Source organism: Cetorhinus maximus, chromosome 17 (assembly GCF_964194155.1).
Source record: "Cetorhinus maximus chromosome 17, sCetMax3.hap1.1, whole genome shotgun sequence".
Taxonomy (NCBI): Eukaryota; Metazoa; Chordata; class Chondrichthyes; order Lamniformes; family Cetorhinidae; genus Cetorhinus; species Cetorhinus maximus.
The window spans coordinates 68,371,147-68,391,392 of NC_135895.1; the positions used below are offsets into that span (position 1 = coordinate 68,371,147).

A 20,246-nucleotide genomic window follows, 5' to 3' on the forward strand; every position below is an offset into this window, starting at 1 on the left:
CTGCTCGTTACCTCCTCAAAGAATTCTAACAGATTTGTCAGGCATGACCTCCCCTTGATGAAACCATGCTGAAGGACATGTCTTCAGCTGCCTACACCCTAAGCTCTGAAATTCCTAAACATCTCCTTCTTCCTGGACAAAGCTTTTGGTCATCTGTCCTAATATCTTCTTATATGGCATGGTGGCTATATAAATGCAAGTTGTCGAGATGTGTTTCCAGCATGCAAGGTTCCCACTAGGAGCACCAATTTAAAAATGTATTCCTCTTTAAATTCTGGGATCAAGGCAGATTGAAGGGTCGCTTGAGTAATGGCTGATATTTCATTAAATGAACACTGCTTTTTTTAGGTTCTGCCTCCACCAAAACTGAAACTTCATAACAATTATGTCCATTCCAATAATGGCTACGGTGTTACCATAATTCAGCCTGATGACAGACATTGCCGTGAAGCAGATGAGGAGGTACTGGAATGCGCTGCAGGAGGTGATAAGAGAGATGATCTTGTCAAGGCAATGCAAAATATGAGTCTTGAAATGAACAATAATAAGTTTGAAAACAATTCAATGGGAGAAATAGGTGTCATTGTTTGTTAATTACTCTGATGTGAAAGAATATTGCAGAGTTAGAAACTCTGTGTTTAACATTTGTCTTCAATCAAAAACATATTTCTAACTACCTGTTTAGTAATATCTGTTTCATAATTTTTTAAATTGGTAATAAACACATTGATGTTTAAAAAAGTGGTACAGCTGAGATATAAATGCAAACTAAATCAAAAATAGTTTAGAAGTTATCTGTATAGTAAACTGTTTCAACTATCTTCTATCAATATGTTGGTCAGTAATGGTGGTCTTCATTAACGTGTGCTTTAGCTGGACTTCAAACTTACTTTTTGCTACCAGCATTGATAAGAATATATACTTAAAAGCTGATTAAAGATTTGGGACTTGTTTTTTCTAGGTTCATAAATTTTCCATAACTTTGTTACATTTTCTATATTTAAATAACCTGCAGAAAAGTTGAACATTTTGTAAGCTTGTGACAAACTAAATGGCATGGAATTATTACAAAATTGCCAAATATGGATATGGATTACAGCTGATTTGATGGAAAGCAATAGTTTAATGTCTTAAGGAAATTTACCCAAAATGGTGTAACCCAAGTTCTCAGAAGACAGAACTGACACTCTGTATGGGTCCCTGAAGCATATAATAAAAGTCTTTGACGCCTAACATCTGAGAGCACTCATGATCTACAGATGAAATAATGTATTTTCACTACAGTATATAGCTGTATATTTAAGGGTGTAATGGAATATGTATGCATTTAATTAAATGATATATGATTTCACTATCAGATGCATTGTCTGCAGACACTGCATTACGAGCAGTCAGTGTAAGTATGTGAGTGTAAAACCTCTGCAGAACTGCAAACTTTGTGCAGATTGATTTAAAATCTATAAGCCCTGAACTTTGAAATAAAATAAATCTGCATCTGAATCAGACTTACTGATTTAGAGTTGTCTGATTACATCTGTTAGTTTTCAGATTTAAAGTGGCAACTAAGGAAATATTGACAACCAGCAAAATGATATTCTTATCCTGGAATTCACACTGACCATTTTTGTTCCATCATTACTGATACACCAGGTAAAACTGTCAGTCGAGCTACAAGGATATAGATCGTGAATTTTGTGATAGCAAATCCAAAGCCTCAAGCCAGTTTTTGGGACTATGATATTTCTCCCCTTCTCCTTCTTTTGTTAAAGGCCAATATGGTGGATCCACGGGCCAGTCAAGTGTTGCGAAAACATTTATACCAGAAACTTAGATGAGTTAACCATTAGTTAAGGAACTATTACTACAGATGCTTCATTGGGACACATACTTCATTCTCAAGGATGCCAGTTGAGCATCTTGTGGGATTGTTCATTATCCACTTGCCCAAAGCTGAAATGAGGTAAGAATCTTGATGTAACCCTAAATTGCACAACATAAACTACTTTCATTGTCAAGGCGGATAACGGGAGTTAGGAAAATTCCTGGCCCAGCCCCATAGTGGGAGAAAATGCCTGCAAAGACGGGATCTTCCTTCCTGGAGGGGTGGGCTGGAGTTGGGCCAGCCAGGAAGAAGTTTGGAGACAGCCACAAGTGCTGCTGGGTGCAGAGGCAGGCTGTTTAAAAGGTCCACCTCGGTGCAGTGGGACTTTGTCCCATTTAAAGTAAAAACACAAATGCCCTCCAGCCCTCACCTTTCAAACCTCCCGAGGCTTGGCTGAGAGCCCAGATATCCATTAAGATTGTTGAAACACCTACACCCCGGATAAAACTTTTCTTGAATGATAGCTCAGACTCTCTGATCTCTGCTGTCAATTTCACAATGTTTGTTTACATAAGGTTAAGTGGTTTCAAGGGTTTGTGGTTTTTGTCAATGATACTTTAAAGGGTCTGGATGATTGACACTTTTATTGGCTTGCAGTGAAATGAATTTTTTTCAACATAGTAGAAATTTACGAATGAATTACTTTAAAAAAAATATTTTTAACACATCCTACTGTCACTTGGTTTCATTCATATAAGTGTATAGTGAGTCAATGGGCATGGATGTGCCATAGCTTAGACAGGGGCATGAGGGGCCATAGGTGTGGGTAGAAGAGCAAAGCTTGGCATAGACAGCATGAGGGGCCGTGGGGGTTAGGTGGAAGGACAGGGCTTGTCATGGGGAGCACGAGGAGGACCTTATGAACTTACCTTTTAAAAAGTCCCCTCATGCAGACTGGGCTTTTGATAAGGTCCCTCATGACAGACTGGTCAAGAAAGTAAGAACCCATGGGATCCAAGGCAAAGTAGCACGTTGGATCCAAAATTAGCTGAAATGCAGGAAGCAGAGGGTGATGGTAGAGGGATGTTTCTGTGACTGGAAATCTGTTTCCAGTGGGGTTCCACAGGGCTCTGTGCTGGGGCCCTTGCTGTTTGTGGTGTACATAAGTGATTTGGACTTAAATGTAGGAGGTATGATCAAGAAGTTCGCAGATGACACGAAAATTGGTAGGGTGGTAAACAGTGAGGATAACCGTAAAGTGCAGGGGGATACCAATAGACTGATCAGGTGAGCAGAGCAGTGGCAAATGGAATTCAACCCGGAAAAATGTGAGGTAATGCGCTTGGGGAAGGCTAACAAAGCAAGGGATTACTATGAATGGTAGGACCCTGGAAAGTACCGAAGATCAGAGGCACCTTGGTGTGCTATCCACAGATCCCTGAAGGTAACAGGGCAGGTAGATACGGTGGTTAAGAAGGGATATGGGATACTTGCCTTTATTAGCCGAGGCATAGAATACAAGAGCAGAGAGGTTATGCTGGAACTGTATAAAACGCTGGTTAGGCCACAACTGGAATAGTGTGTGCAGTTCTGGTCACCACATTATAGGAAGGATGTGATTGCACTGGAGATGGTGTAGAGGAGATTTACCAGGATGCTGCCTGGACTGGAGGGTCTGAGCTATGAGAAAAGATTGGGTAGGCTCGGGTTATTTTCCTTGGAGCAATGAAGGTTGAGAGGGGAGCTGATAGAGGTGTAACAGATTAGAGGGGCATAGATAGGAAGGCACTTTTTCCACTAGTAGAGTGGTCAATAACCAGGGGGCATAGATTTAGGGTAAGAAGGCGGCAGCCAAGAGGGGAGTTGAGGAAACATTTTTTCACCCAGAGGGTGGTGGAAGTCTGGAACTCTCTGCCTGAAAGGGTGGTTGAGTCAGAAACTCGTAACATTTAATAAGTATTTAGATATTAATTTGCGTTGTTATAGCCTCCAGGGCTATGGGCTAAGCACTGGAAAATGGGATGTGTAGTCAGATCTTTGTTGCCCAGCGCAGACACAATGGGCTGACTAGCCTCCTTCTGTGCTGTAAAGACTCCTCTGAGGGGCCGTGATCCACAACACTTTAAAACCCTGGTCCGACTCCAAGAAAATTGCAAGGAGTAGGATATGCCTTTCCTGCAATGGAGCCAGACAGGAGTGAGTCAGATGTAGGCTTTTGACAGGAACCAACCCGCACCCTTTAAAGGCACTCCTGAAAATCAGACAGCCCAGGAATGGGGTTGGTAATCCTGGAATCAGGACCCACCTGCCATATCCACATAGCTTATGACAGGCTCATTTAATCAGGAGAAAGTCACAAGAACATTGTCCGTCCAGTAAATTTCAGAAGTCATATCCCCAATCTCATACAGCAGAAGAACTTTTTCCTAAAAGCTTCACCACTTCCACACTTGACTGTTCCAGTGTCCCCCTTTTACCCATCCTCTATTAATTCAAATTGTGCAAAAACACTGCCATATTCACCCTGTTCCACACTGAACCCACTTATTCATCATCCCTATCCTTGATGACTAGCACAGGGAGATGGTGGCATAGTGGTAATATCAATGGACTAGAAATCCAGAGGCCCAGACTAATGTTCTGGGGGCATGGGTTCAAATCCCACCATATTGGCTTGTGGAAAATGAATTATATCAGTAATGGTAACCATGACAACCACCATCAATGGAAAAACCCATCTGGCTCACTAATGTCCTTTGAGAAGGAAATCTACCATCCTTACCTGGTGTGGCCTATTTGTGACTCCAAACATACAGTAATGTGGTTGACTCTTAACTTCCCTCTGAAATGGCATAGCAAGCCATTCAATTCAAGGACAATTAGGGATGGGCAACCTTCCACCCATGAAAGATTAAAAAACTCCCCCTCTTACATTATGCAAGTCAGCAAATTTTTATATTTACAAACCACCCACAACTAGCATTAAATGGTTCTATGTTTGAACTTTCACCCTAGTCTTTCTTAAGGTTATCATACAAACTCATCTTTTCTTGAATAAACATTAAACTGAGAGACATGCATTTGATGTTCAATCCAAATGGTTAGCAGTCTTTCCACATCCATCATAATTCCATTCTGATTATTTCTATTTAATCTAACAGCAGCTAAAGGAGTTATTAGCTTACCAAACTTTATTTTATCAGTGTTTTTAATAATTGTTCTCACTGTTGTTGCTGGCAAATCAAGAGCTCTAGCAATATCCAAAACAGCAGCAACACAATGCGAATGCAGGATATCAATTGGAGATCAATGTTAATGCAAAACGACTTGTGGAACGACATTGTGCGGGCCATTGTTAACGGAGGACTTCCTGTTTTGTCTATCTTATGCTTGGTAATACTCCATTTCCTTGATGTCATGTACTCTAATTTATTGATCTTTGCAGACAGAAATAACATGTACACACATTGTGCCTTTTTCAGCTAAACAAAATAAGTGAAAGCCATTCGTTGACTCATTCCTCGTGGCAATGCCTTGACTATTCAGGGTCAAGCTGCCTGGTTTAAATTTCAAACAATGTTTGGCAGTTAACTGTCAGTAACCATCACTGGTGCATTCTCCATGGCAAAACCACTAGCCAACCATTTAGCACACTCTTCACATACAGTATAAATTGTTGTTTTCCCCCTATATTGGTATTCTTGCGGAGTCTCCTGATGAGTGCAAGATGAAAAGCTTAGACATGTCTCTTTTATCTGCAATAGTCAAGTTCTGACTACCAAACGACTATTTGTACTCTATTTTGTTGGTCATTTTCACTTTTTTCACTTAATGAGTCACATATTAGCTTTATCTTTTCAGCTATTTTTTTTTTCCAATGGTTTATTCCCAGTACTTACTGCATTTTATTTACATGACTTGAACATTATAAGTATGTAATGTGGTTTCGGGTGAAATTGGTCTACGTCAGCAGCATGAAGCAGGTAGTGAATTGGCAGCCTATTTTGCACATGCAAGTTTTTTTCCATTGACTTGGAAGTATTGTCATGATTTTTAATTTCAGTGTAAGTAAAAGTGACAGTGAGAATAAGAAACAAGTCCCCAAAAAGAGTTTGAACTTTCGCTCTGTGAATTTCACTGGAAATAGATTTGAGTGCTAAAAAAAAAATTGGTATCCTATTCCCTAGGAGGCCGTTTTGCTGGCACAGACCAACTTCTCACTTTTATTTCATATCTGGTCTAATTCATATCTGAATTACTCCAATATATCCTTGCAGTTATGTAGCTCTGTTTATGCAGAAAAATCCCAAGGCACTTCACAGAGACATATTGTTAAAATAAAAGGTCTTGCACTTGAAGTGATAACACTTTGCTAAATAATTTGAAGTGGCATGGTTAAACATCTTAACTTTGTAGGATCATATTTAATTTACAGACCATTCTTAATAAACCCCAAGACTATTTGACATTCTGCTTTTTGATATTCTGGAACTGATGATTTCCCAAATTACAAATGACTAAACAAATATCTATTTAATGGAGTTACACAAGCACTGTCTGGACAATGACATTTGCTAATTTACTATGCTTGTGTCCATTTTGGGTTAAGATCTAAATGTTCCAGAAGTGCATCTACAAAGGGAATAGCGTTTTCCTTTCAGACATTTTTATATAATTCTCTTAAGACAAATCCTAACATTTCCCAATTGTTTTCAAACTACTACAGTCCCTAAATCATACCAATCGAGAAAACTAATAAAGTTGGCAACCCCCAAAAAGGCAGCAGCTCAAAATCATGAAGAGACAAGCAGATTAAGAGCACAGTAGTTTATGGGCTTGTCATAACCTTAACTGCAGGTATACCCAAGTTTTCATCACTTTAGAACACAAAACAATTAACAGTGGTGTTATAGAAAGTGAATGCCAGTGTTGTAGGCTGAAAAAAAATCTCATCTAATATTTTGATTTTATTATTGAAAGCACAACACAAAAACAGGTGGCTTGCTAGCAAATTTAGTATTTATATTACAGAGTAGCAGAAGTAAAACTATTTTAGTTAAATGGCAAGTCTAGAAGTCTAATGCAATTAACTATTCACATTGCAACATTGAAAATTTAAACTCGGACAACCGCCTTTTCAAATGAAGATGACCTTTTTTTGTTGATAGAAATCTTTGTTCTTTTATTGACTGAAAACAAAGAACACTTCCACTCAGCTCTCAGCTGAGACAATGGACAGGCAAATATTAAGCCATCGTGGGTAGCAGAGATGGTTGCAGTGTATCCAATGTCTATTGGTGTTGGATCCCAAAGTTTCTTGAAATGCACTAAAAAGGTACTCTTGCCACCATAGGAGTGCCTACATGAGTTTATGCAAACATCCTGTGAATAGTTATTTTATTCCTTTGGAAAAACTAGGTATCATGTTCATGGACTGTTGGGTGTGTCAGAATAGAACTTGGATATTTCCTCCACTTCTTCAATATAAAATTTACTTCACCAATATGTTCAATTACAATGTTTTGATATTGTGGTTCTGTTGATGCATTCCAGTTGTATTACAAGGAGCCATAATTATAAGGTTACTAGGGAATATCTTCTCCTTCGTCAGCCCCTCAGGATCAAGGATGACTTGTTTCCACGCCAGTTTGATGGGTTCTGAGATGGCTGATAAGTTCAATGTCACATGTGGGCAGGTGGTTCTTGAGGGGTTGGGTAAGTGGGTTGTTTGGAGGTTTGTGCACTCCTTCTGACACCTTGACTTCACCTCTGAACATTTCAGACGAAGTCTCTTGATGTGTTTAGTGCCTTCCCAAATAAGCTTCCTCACTTTTGGTCACGGTCATTGCAAGAGTCCCAGGAGGATAGCAGAAATGCTTTAGGGATGTCCTCAAAGAATCCCTGAAGAGGTCACACATTTCTGCAGATTCATGGGAGACCCTGGCTTGTGACCAACCAAAATGGAGAAGGCTCATTCAGGAAAGTAGCAAACACATCAAGATACTAGGGAATATATTCTTAATGTGGCAGCATATTTTATTCAGGATGTCTTGCCAATGCAGCCAACTGCACTCTGCGCATGCATGAACTCCAATCGTTGATGTCCTCAGAACATGTCTGCAAATTTGGCAGTGCCAGGATCAATTCACACATGCACAAATTGCTCCCTCCAACCAGGAGAGAGCTGGGGAGATATGACAGGCCCAGCCAGAAGGGAGAGTGGGAGAAGCAGCCACTGAGGGTGGAGGGGTGGTTGTGCTTTTTTGACTGACTTTCAGAATACAAGATGCACATGCCCTCTAAGTGGAATTTGCCAATGCATAGGTTATTTGCTTTTCTGTGCATGATTGAGCAGCACCATCATTTTAAAGGCTGCTGCCTGTGATGTTTCAGGTGATGAGCCAGTATTTACATGTGTAGTAGTGCACAATCTAGAGGTTGGAATTGCCCTGTTTGTTGACAAAACATGGCCACTGCTGTTTAGTTGGGTAAATACAATTGTAAACTCCACAGCTAAACTTGATACCAGACCCCAATGCATGTGTAGTGCCTTCATCTTTGTGCACTGGGATAGGACATGATAAGGTTTGACTGCAATGCCCTGTCAGTCTAGGCTCACATGGTGACAGCTGAAAGGCATCAAGTGTCCATGAAACTTCACCCCAGTGAGTGGCAGCACGTACATAACAGAAAAAGTTGCCAGAAATGACAGTGAGCTAGGTAGGAAGCATGACTGGAGGATAATACAAGGGTTAAGGTACTCTGCTAGACAAAATCACCAGATATAATAAGGTTTGTCAGATTGGAAGCTTGTGGTTGCTTTGGTCTACGCATTAGCAGCTTGCACTCTCAGCATATATTAGTCAGCAGAAGTTGGAATGGAAACTCCAGAGACGAAAGTACCTTGTTATAACTATCCAAATACTGGGACAGTCTATGATGTAAACTGCTGCTGCTAATTTATTAAACTGAATTTCTTAATTCACATTCCAAACAGAATAACTTGTTTTAATGATGAATACAATGCAAAGTATTCATTTAGCATTTCTCTATACTCCAAAAGTATCCATCAATGGTCCAGTACAGTCTTTGACAGTTCACTTCACATTTTATGATATCTTTCATGACCGCTGGACGTTCCATAATGTTTCACAGCAATTAACTATTTTTGAACTGTAATCACTGATGTAAAGAAATACAGCAGCAAATTTGCACAGCATGGTCCTACAAACTGCAACGACCAGATGAATTGTTTCAGTAAGGTAGGCTGAGGAATGACCAAGGTGCAGCTTGACTAAATCTTTGGTTCAAATGAATGCATGTAACATTCCCTCCGTGCTAACTGGTGCATGAACATGGCTCTTTTTTTCAACTGAGCTAAGGCTAACAGGCTCTGAAGAGTCATACGGACTCAAAACATTAACTCTGTTTCTATCTCCACAGATGTTGCCAGACCTGCTGAGTTTTTCCAGCATTTTCTGTTTTTTATTTCAGATTTCCAGCATCAGCAGTTTTTTTGCTTTTATATTATTATTGAAGAGGTTTAGTTTCAGAGTTGTCCATTTAATTTTCCTAGTCCTCACCTTGATTAAATGCTTTTAATGCATCACTTCAAGTCAGAACAAGTTTTTATGTTCAGCTGCTCAACTTCAGTCTATATTTAAAATAGGCAATAAAAGGCAAATACAAATGTTCTTGTTCTCCAACTGCCCTTTTATTTCTTCTCTGCAATACAATGAAAGTCAAAGACATTCAAAACTTGTGATTCGCTAAGTAAACTTTAATATACTTAGGGATTCTAAACTGCCATTTAAGATGTGTCACAAGTACATTTCCTTATTGTAAGATTGCACTTTAATGTACACACCAGTCCAGAAAATAGTTGCATAAAAAGAACTGACAAACTGATTACAACATTTGCAATGTGCATGCACTGTTTCGGTTCTGAAAATAATTAAATACAAAACTGTATTACTATCAATACATATAAACTGTGCACAAATGCAACTTTTGGTCCCCTGCATTTCTCTAATAGGTACCTCTGCCTTCACCATATCCTCCTCCATATCCTCCCCCACCACTACCACTCTGGTAGCTACTGTATCCTCCACTTCCACCACCACCACTTTGGTAGCCCCCATAGCCACCACTTTGGTAACCCCCATATCCTCCTCCTCCTCCAGCACCACTACGACCACCACTTTGGTAGTTCTGGTATCCACCACCTTGGTAGCTACCTCGACTACCACCTCTTCCACCTCCATAGTATCCAGAACTGTAACTGCCACGGGAGGCACCATAGCCATTGCCTCTTCCATAACCACCTCCTCCCCTATAACTAGAACCACGAGCACCCCCCCTTCCACCAAATCCTTGGTTGTCATAACGTGCCATTTTTGGAGGACGGGGACCATCACCAAATCTGTAATAAATCACAATAACAGATTACATAACCACTTTGTGACAAGTCAAAGTCATAACATTAAAATAATTTGTAATGAAAATGAAGTGGTGAGTTGGTAAACAATCTGTCCTACTAATTAAATTGTTTTCTAGTCTTTATGAAGTAAACCATTCGATCCAATAACGTTCAGTACAAAAGTGGAGTAAAATGAACACAGTAGCCCTCTTTATTGTGCAGTTATGAGTAAACTGCAATGACAATGGGTGGAATCATCCCAGAATTGCACGAAACGTGGTAGCAGGCATGAAAAAGACATTTTCCCCACCAGCCGTAATGGCGGGTTTTCACACCATATCATCCGTTTCCTGCAGCCACATGAAACACACCACCTCGCTGGAATGCAGTCTCTGAATTGCCTGGCACACCGTTACCTCGCCATTTCCTCACTCCAGGTGCCATATCTAAACTGCAGCTGCGCACACAATTCTCAATGTTTGCAGCCGAGGACTGCTTCAGTGAAGACATGGCCCCGAAAGCCAAGAAGAGTTCAGTGACCTGTCACTGCAATGTCTTTTGGAGGCCTGCCATGTCCTCCACCCCTGCTCTGGCTGCAGGAGGCCCAGCAATCTCACCACTCTGGCTTTGTGGCAGTGGTGGTCAGTGTCAACACTGCACAGAAGAGGTTGGCTATCCAGTGCTGAAAGAGGATGAATGATCTCAGGGTAAAGCAACATCTCATCACTCTAAACTCTGACAATCAAGCCCATTACACATTCACTGGCATCTCACTCACTTCCAGCTCAAGGGATATCAGCACACTCTCACACTCTTTCATCTCCTCTGGAGACTGTCTCCTCAGCCCTCACCACCTTGAGGCCACATGCACAAATCAACATATGCCCCCACACACCCCCTTCCCCAGTACAGCCCTCGGCCTGCAGCCTGTTCCCTTACCTCAAACCACTTATCCCCCTTCCCCAAGCAAGCCCTAGCCCTGCCCTTGAGCCCCCCTAAAAGCAATGTGGTGTTGCCTGCAAAGCCTGGTGACCACAAGTGCCGCACGAAGCAAGGAAGGCGAACAAACCTCGAAGTCCCAAGGGAAGTGCAGCTCACCAGGTACACATCACTTATGTACAGTTCTGAAACGTGGCAGCGTGATTGATACAGCATGGGGGGATGATTTCATCGAGCGGGGCTTATAATGAGATGCTAAAGTGTTGAAATTAGGTTCCCAACGTGTGGCGATCGGAAATGCAACCTGCCACTGGCAGGTGGAGCAGACAATTGCAAGCTGGTGTCATGATGTCATAAAACAGATTTTTGGCCTTCTTGCCATATTGTCCACTCGTGCCACCAAACACACCTGCCACCAACAAGGGTGGAAAATTCCACCCAATGTTGTTACTACAGCCAAAAGGCAAAAACATTAGTTTAGCTTCCTGACTTGCTCTTCCTCCAGAATACATTTACCTCAAATTAATTTCTGCCACAAACAAAAGATGACCATGCTGACTGTAACTTCCCTCAAATAAACTTTAATTCTCAGTGGCTGTGGCTCCTTGTAGTTGTTCCAAGTGTAGACAAAACTTTCTCTTACGCAGAAAAAGTGCAATCAATAATATTTGGTCTTCAATTTTATCTTTGCAGCTGGGACAGACTCATCACTTTGGTGCTTGTACATATTCCATCATTCACTATTTCCAAGTGAAAATGGACTATTGAAACTCTGACTTTGAAGTTACCTTTATTTTCCAAACATTATATGTAGCCCCTAAGTTGGAACAAACATGAATTAGGAGTAGGCCACTCGGCCCTTCGAGCCTGCTCTGCCATTCAATAAGATCATGGCTGATCTGATTGTAAGCTCAACTCTCGCCTAGCCCCTGTAACCTTTCACCCTCTTGTGGATCAAGAATCTATCTACCTCTGTCTTAAAAATATTCAAAGACTCTGCTCCCGTCTTTTGCGGAAGAGTGTTCCAAAGAGTCTCAACCTTCAGAAAACATTTCTCCTCAACTGTCCTAAATGGGTGACCCCTTATTTTTAAAACAGTGGCCCCTAATACTAGAGTCTCCCATAAGAGGAAGCACACACTCCACATTGACCTGTCCAGACCCCTCAGGGTCATATATGTTCAATCAAGTCACCTCTTACTCTCCTGAACTCCAGCGGATACGAGCCTAGTCTGTCTAACCTATCCTCATAAGACAACCCACTCAATCCACTATTCTATTAATTCAGTAATTGGGATAAGTCCAACTGAATAACTTGGACGCCCAAATAAATTTTGTTTACTTTCTCTCCAGTTTCACCTCCTAATCTACTGACTTAGGCTGAATAGCTGCATAAGCACCATCCATACGTTGGCAGCTTTCCAAGTGCCCATTCCCTGCATGAGAGACGACAAACTATGACATGAGGTGCGTAACGGCTAAGCCTGTTCTGCCCTGTCCTTATCCAATATCCACATACATGAATCACTGAGGAACAAGACCCTGACTAAAACTCTAGCTCATGGAAAAAGTTAAGTCGTCAAATATCCTGGTGTACAAGGGTGATCTGAACAAATTATACACTGCTCTTGACCAGTAATGGAGAACATCCCCTGGCCTGCAATTGAGATATCCTAGTCACATGTAAGATCTCAAAAGGCTACTGAAGCATGAGTCCTGCCTGGTATTTACAGTGGCAAGATATTTTGATCTGGAGCATCAGTGCCATCAATCTAACCATTTCTAGTTCTTATCCAGAAAGGAATCACTCCTATGCTCTGCCAGGAGTCTTCCCTGTGCAACTGACCCTTTCCAATAATCAGGAATCTCATTTTATCTATACCCTTCCCTTAATCTTTTCACTGGAACATGCCAGACATCAGCCATCTCAATTTATCTACTCCTCTCACTCACTCTAACCTACTTCCCTCAGAATTTATCGATTAGGTGCTTTACAACCTTTTGGACTCCGTGATTTCAATAACTTCAGATCATAACCACTGCACCCATTGTATTTTTTAGAAACTGCCAATAGTTCTGGTATTGCCATTTAAAGCCACCTGAGACCAGGGGCTTTGCATATATCTGCACCACCCTTTTTTTTTGGTGGTGGTGGTGGTGGGGGGGGGGGGGGGGGGGGGGTGCGGGAGAAAGGAGGAGGTTGGAAGTGTAGTAAGTGCCTCTTTTGCAAGAACACAACTTTAAAGAATCAAATACATGTTACACAATTGACAATCTGAGATAATGAACAATGTATCAAAGATGACTGCAAGCTTTGATTGCAAGAACCTTGCATAAGGTATAATGGTTGCTCCAATCAATCCTAGGATTCACATATATCACAGCATGAAATCTCTCCTGCTAAACTATGAAATCATTCAAGCTTCACAATTACCCCAAAAGTGTAGTTTAAAACCATAAAAATGCAATTTACCTTGTATTTGCCATAAGATTAATGCCTGCTGTCCCAGGTTTTGAAATTTGCCGAATCACGTTCAACAACCGCTCATGTGTAGGATCCAGCTGACGTATGAATTCTGGATCCTTGGCAACTTCGACAACCAGTGCCTCCATTCCTGCACGCAAAGCAACAATTCCAGCTGCTGTATAGTGAGGCATCTTCAACTTTATCCTAAAAGGCACAAATTATATTTATCATTTAACATAATCAATGTCAAACAGACCAAAAAGGTATTTGTTGGTCTACAAAAGCCAACAATAGAATTAATGAGAACTGAAAAGTAAACTCATACAGCAACAAATATCAATATTCATGGACCAATGGAAAACATGACCTGTTGTCAAACACTTCAATTTGTACAATAAATAGCTATTACTGATAGTTTTACTAAGATGGCTAAATTACAAGTAACAATTTTGTGAGAACAAAGTTAATCTGAATTACATTACAAGATTAATATTCTCCCATCTAGAGATATTTCTCCAAATAAGGTGGACATTCCACTGCATACTTAGTATGTATCAACTTCAGTAATGCCCCAGGGAACAGTAATTACTTACGGAACCCAAATGTGTCTGCATGTAGAGTACACACCAAACTGGATTCTTTAAAAAATAGCTTAAGTATAGGATTGCAGAGGCATATAGTGGTGACAAACCAAGCACATAGAATGCTTCGATTATCTTAATAATATTGCAAACTATTTATTATAATATATTATATTCTTAATAGTAAGAAATAAATTCATCACAGTCTGCTTGGCTCAAGTATGAAACATTTGTCCAATGAGAGTAATTCAGATGTCACAGCTAAAATATATAAATACTTCCAGATCATGAAAGTCTCTAGCAGCACTATTTAATCACTGAAAACTTCATTTGCAGTAACAGAAACAGGTTATGTAGACTTTATTGGCTCCAGTGACATTTTTAAGTCAAACCCAGTGAAATTTAAGTTAACAGGAGTAATAAATTCAATATCACTTTTCAGGAACAGTTAAATTCCAAAAGGGTGAGAACAACACATACAATAATTCACTGGTTTCATTAGGAACCCATAAAATAGGTTGCATCACTGATTTTAAAAATCAGTTTTCATGTAATACCACACTTTTATATTACGTTACTTAAATGTTCTTACCATTCATCCATCAAAATAATTTCTCCATTTGCTGTTACCTTCTTCGAACCATAAAAGAGCAATTGGAGTGGGCTAACTAAAGTCATTGCCTTTGCAGATACAGCCCGAGTTCGTATCTGAGGAGAAACACCTGCCCATCAATATCACAGTAATTTGTTAAATTTCAGGAAAAAAATTAGGATACAATGTTTCCCAGCCATGCCTAAGTATCTGATGGAACAACAAATTAACCACTGGCATACAAAGCAAATCTCTCCAGGCACCCAGTTTGAAAGATTTGCTTGAGATTTGAAACAACAAAGATTAGAATAAATATTCTGTAAAAATTCAACTTTATTCATATTCTGCAAACCTTCATTTGCATGTATTTTGCACTTAACACTCATAAAACATGTTCTAATTGTGACTTGCTTTGGGGAGTGGTTCAAGAAGGAAAGACCATACAAGAAACATTTTCCATGAGGCTGTTTAATACAAAAGAGAGCTGAAATTTTCTCTATTCAATGCTACGATCTCAGCTTGGTTAGGAGTTAGGACTCTACAATTGACTTAGTGCTCCAGACTAGGACAATCTCTTCTGTATGGCTCAGCTTTGAACATCTTAACCCCATGTTCTTTCAATAGCCACAAGATTTTACTCAATCTGAAAACCCTCAAAGTCCAACAGTTTAACAGTCACTGCACACTACGCAATCTTTTGTACTTTAGTCAGTTGGCTTGTCCTTTGAATAACACGTGTAACTAAAGTCAGCCATACAAATGTCCTGGTTTTCCTGAGGTACTAAATTACTCAAGAGGTTGCAGAAATACATAACCATGATCAAACTCAGGTTAGATTCACCATTGTACACTTATGGATATTAGTTTTTTGCCGAATTATGTCCTACCACATTTTAAAGCATAAAAGCACAGGGTGGAGTGGGAGGTAAGAGTAATAGTGAAAATAGTTTACAAATTCCATTATGTTTTTGAGTGGTCTCAAAGGTTTAGCAGAAGGAACAATGGGAAAACAAATTAAATGGAAATCTGAGAGTCAGAATGTCTGAAATGCAATAGGTTTTCAGGCGGTTCTGAACATTGAGTAGTGTGCACCTGTACATTACTCACCTTTTCCCCAAACACGAAGAATGGGGAAGGATACTTTGTATCTTGGTTGCTGAAGGGACAATTAACAGAAGACTTATGGATAAGTGCATTGCGCCCCTCTGTAGTTAAGATCTTTCTTTTTTCCTTGTGGTAGCAGACATTGGGATAAAGTCCAAAGCAAAGAAGTGAGACAACCACATCAAGGTTATTATCTGGTCCAGTATTGTTAAATACTTGTGTTATCAAGCACTCTGTTTAGAAGGAAAAGGAAGAAACACTGCTCAATACACAAAATAGATAGCAGTATATGTCTCAATTAACATCAGCTTCAGAAGTCTGCTTAAGGCAACCATTCTCGATAAGCAAAAGAAAAAAAATTCTAGCTGTAAACTGTCATTATGGAGTACAAGTCTCAACTCTGCAGATATGCAATAAATGAAATGTAGGGTCATGTACTGAACTTAATATCGTCTGTGGACTCCTGTATAAACTTATGCAGCTTTCCTAAAGCACTGGTTAGGCTTCAGCTGTAGAATAGTGTCCAATTCTGGGCACCACACTTAGGAAGGATGCGAAGGCCTTGGAGAGGGTACAGAGGAGATTCAGTAGGATGGTACCATGGTTGAGTGAGTTCACTTTGCAGAGAGAATGGAGAAGCTGAATGTTCTCCTTAATGCAGAACAGTTTAAGGGGAGGTGTTCTAAGGTATGAGGTTTTGTAGTAAGTAAGGATAAACTGTTTCTGCTGGCAGAAACATCAATAATGAGAGGCCACAGATTTAAGGTAATTGGCAAAGGAATCAGAGAGGGGAAATGAGTGTTTTATTAAGGCAGTTATGTATGATGACTTGAAATGCACTGCCTGTAAAAGGTGATGGAAGATACAATAGTAATATTCAATAAGGAGTTGGATAAATACATGAAGGGGAAAAAATTGCACTGATAGGAAAACAGCAGGGGTGTGAGACAGCTCTTTCAAAGAACAGGCACAGCCACAGGTGGGGCAAACAACCTCTTCCTGTGCGGTATGATTTGAGAACTCCTACACCAAATAGCATTAACTGACAGGAGGGTGAGTAAACTGTTCACCCAGGGTTTTTTTTATTCATTCACGGGATACGGGCTTCGCTGGCTGGGCCAGCATTTATTGCCCAGTAGGTGGGACTGTAATTGGTTGGATTTGTCATGCTTTGTGTACACAGGACATACCTGGGCAATTTCCCACATAGCCAGGTAGATGCTAGTGCTGTAGCTGTAGGTGTTGCCAATAGTGCTCTGTAACTGTTGAGATCACCAAACTCTAAAACAAGAAATTGATTCTTTCCAGACACTGAATGATTAAATCATGTCACTAGGTTGATACTCAGTGTTGTGAAAAGATTTGCCTTTTATAATAATAAGAGTATTGCATAAAACAAAGAACAAACAACAATAGTGCACATTACTTGGAATGAAAAAGCACAGGAATAGAATCTATCACTTGAAATGCATCTTTCCATTTTAAATCAGTTTTATAACTTTAACAAAATACTCCTAAAACCTAAACATAAACATACAATACATTTTAGATTTCACAACATCAAAAGAGCAGTAAAAGTACAATTTTATTCATGTAGCATTACCTTCAGGGAAGCCAGAATTGATAAGGATATCCTTCAGCTGAACTTTAGCTTCCCATGTCATCCGCAAAGTTGCCATATTTAACCTTTTATGGTCACAAAACCGCATTTCTGCATCTTCTCCTCCCATTCTAGGAAAAAATGGAAATACAAATGCCTACATGATAAAGTTGATGATATTCATGAAGTACTGTACAACAACATAAACACAATTTGGCAGGGATTTGTGTTCTTACTCATCACTAAAGTAATACCTTGCATCATCCCAGGCCTGGAAAACAGAAAGCAGAGCCACGTGATCTGAAAATCTGGTTCCTGAAAAGTTCCTGTGCATATAGCCAAGACGCTTGCCTTCATTAACAAAAGGCTCTGGAAAACAGGTAGCAGCAGATATGGTGCACACGGCATCTCCAACACTGCAACAGATAAGAAATCCATAACAACTCCATCAATAGTTTTCTAACCCCATTTATGACTAAGACATCTATAAAAACATAATCATACAACTGTCAAGCTAGGAACAGTCATAACTATTCAAACAAAATAAGCACTGCATCAGCAATTTGGATTTACATAGTGCCTTCAGAGTAAAACATTCCCCAGTGCTTCACATGAGTATCAAACAAAGTTTGACAGCTAGTCACATAGGAGATATTAGGTAGAAGAGAAAGGTTTTAAAGGAGGAAAGATGGAGAGGGATTTCCAGAATCTAGGGTGTAGGCACAGTGGAGCAATTAAAATCAGGGATGCACATGAGGTTAGAACTGGAGGACCATGGATGGTTGTAGGCCAGGAGGAGAATAAAGAGATATGGAGGAATAAGGTCACGGAGGGATTTGAAATCAAAGATGAGAATCTTTAAAATCGAGACATTGGTCAACAGGGAGCCAATGTAGGACAGTGAACACAGGGTCAATAAGTGAAGGAGAATTGGTGCGAGTTAGGAAATGGACAGTAGAGTTTTGGATGAAGGTAGAAGATGGGGTTTTCACAAGCAGAAACCCTACAGTATAACACAGGGATGACAGTGGCCGAAGACAAAAAATGTCTGAAAATTGGTCACCAAAAACAAAAAGGTCTGAATTATTTTTGCGAAAAGGAATCATGTAATTGTAGCACTTTATGATCTATAGTGAATGCAAATTGTTTTTAGGCCACTTCAAACAGGTGAAATTATTAGACAGGTATGACATTTGTTTTTCCTTAGTTTACCTTCTATTCCTATCAAGACCATGGACCTATAAGATCACCAAAGTGACCTCAGCATTTCAGCATTCAATGCAGTCTGTGCATGTAATACAGGATGAATTCCATACTAACAACAGAACACAGCCATGCTGGATTATGTACATGCGAAGTGAAGCAAAGGGCTATGGCAATGCTTTGCAAGCTATTTTCCAATGTGATCCCATGTAAACTCACCAGCAGCTTTTCAAGGATAATTAAGGATGGGCAACAAATGCTGGACTTGCCAGCAACGCTCACATCCCATGAAATTATTATATTAAATATTAAAAAAAACCCTTGAAAATTAACGTGACCCCAGAAAAAAACAGTAATAAAGCAGCATAGTGACAATCAGTATATAATTAAATTTCATGTATTATTGATCAACTTATAAAAAATACATCATAAACATGGGGTAGAATTTTACACCCCCCACTTCCTAATGTCTGATGTCCAACTCAGCCCAGATGTCAAACACCCAATTCCCACACTCCTGCCAGCAATGCCCTTGTGCTGCGGACATAGATGGCAACCGGGTCCGGCCTGGCATGAATCTGAGCAACAGTTCCCTTGGGCCTGCTCCAGTCTCGTTACTGGCAGAGACTCCCTCTTACTTCTTCTCGGCCTCCCAGAAGACATCGTCCCCAATCATTCAGTGCAGCTGAAAGTATGGTGGCCAATGGGGCCAGCCAGAAAAGCTGTTCCAGCTTCTCCAATCACAAGTTCCCTCTCTTCTGCCCTTGCTGCCTGTCCAATCATGGATTCTGTCTCTGGAGGAGCAGCAAGATTAGAAGAGAGGGAACCTATGATTGACAATTTGACTGACAGTTAATGGTTTTTAAAAAAAACGAGAATTGCTGAAATCAGGAAAGACCTTCGGGCAGCTACATCATTGGCCACTTTAAAACAAAATTTGGAAAAGTTCCAGTTTTTTTTTTTGACAAGGCCACACAAAAAACCACAAAGCTGCCTAGAGGTCGGAAAAAGCAGTTCCCAGTTGCAGCAACTAACGACTGATAGTTCAATTTTTTTTTAAAAACTAGTCTTTCGAGCATGTAAATCAAAAAGAAAGATGCCAATGTCAGATTTCCAAAACCCCAATGTCAGAAATCCTCCATTTGATGGAAATTTTTCATCCCTGAAAATATGTACTGTTCTGTATCAGCAACTTAATTTTTTTTTAAAAAGAGTACATCGCACCAAGGCCAATTCATTAGCTATAGATTCTGATATTAAAAATATTCTCCAATGGCAAATCCAACTAATTTTGCTGAATTACCCACTTTTTCTCCCCAAGAAAACAGCTATTTACCACTCTAGGTGGGAATTTGCTTCATAAATTAAATCTCACGTGCAATAGATTCTCTTGAGTTTAACTCTAAGCTTGTGTAATCTTTAGATGTGTACCTGAATTTTCTTGATTTTGTACAAAATGCACTAATTGTTAATTGCATCAACTAAAGTTAAGTATTTACAGATGAAGGAAATGATTGGAT

General features: G+C 39.9%; 2 protein-coding genes across 5 annotated transcripts in view; one reads left to right on the forward strand and one right to left on the reverse strand.

Moving 5' to 3' along the window:
- Positions 1-735, forward strand: part of LOC144692680 (testicular spindle-associated protein SHCBP1L-like) — a 104,628-nt gene extending 103,893 nt beyond the window's left edge. The window contains exon 10 of the mRNA XM_078561774.1: positions 349-735. Coding sequence (XP_078417900.1) covers positions 349-594 — 246 coding nt within the window. The 3' untranslated portion in view covers positions 595-735. The remainder of the gene's footprint in view (positions 1-348) is intronic.
- Positions 736-9,514: 8,779 nt separating this feature from the next.
- Positions 9,515-20,246, reverse strand: part of dhx9 (DEAH (Asp-Glu-Ala-His) box helicase 9) — a 77,826-nt gene continuing 67,094 nt past the window's right edge. For all 4 annotated transcript variants that reach the window (XM_078561386.1, XM_078561388.1, XM_078561387.1 and 1 more), the window contains 6 exons: positions 17,778-17,939; positions 17,527-17,654; positions 15,927-16,156; positions 14,820-14,935; positions 13,653-13,850; positions 9,515-10,244 (listed from right to left, as the gene is read on the reverse strand). In XM_078561386.1, coding sequence (XP_078417512.1) covers positions 9,851-10,244; positions 13,653-13,850; positions 14,820-14,935; positions 15,927-16,156; positions 17,527-17,654; positions 17,778-17,939 — 1,228 coding nt within the window. In that variant the 3' untranslated portion in view covers positions 9,515-9,850. The remainder of the gene's footprint in view (positions 10,245-13,652; positions 13,851-14,819; positions 14,936-15,926; positions 16,157-17,526; positions 17,655-17,777; positions 17,940-20,246) is intronic.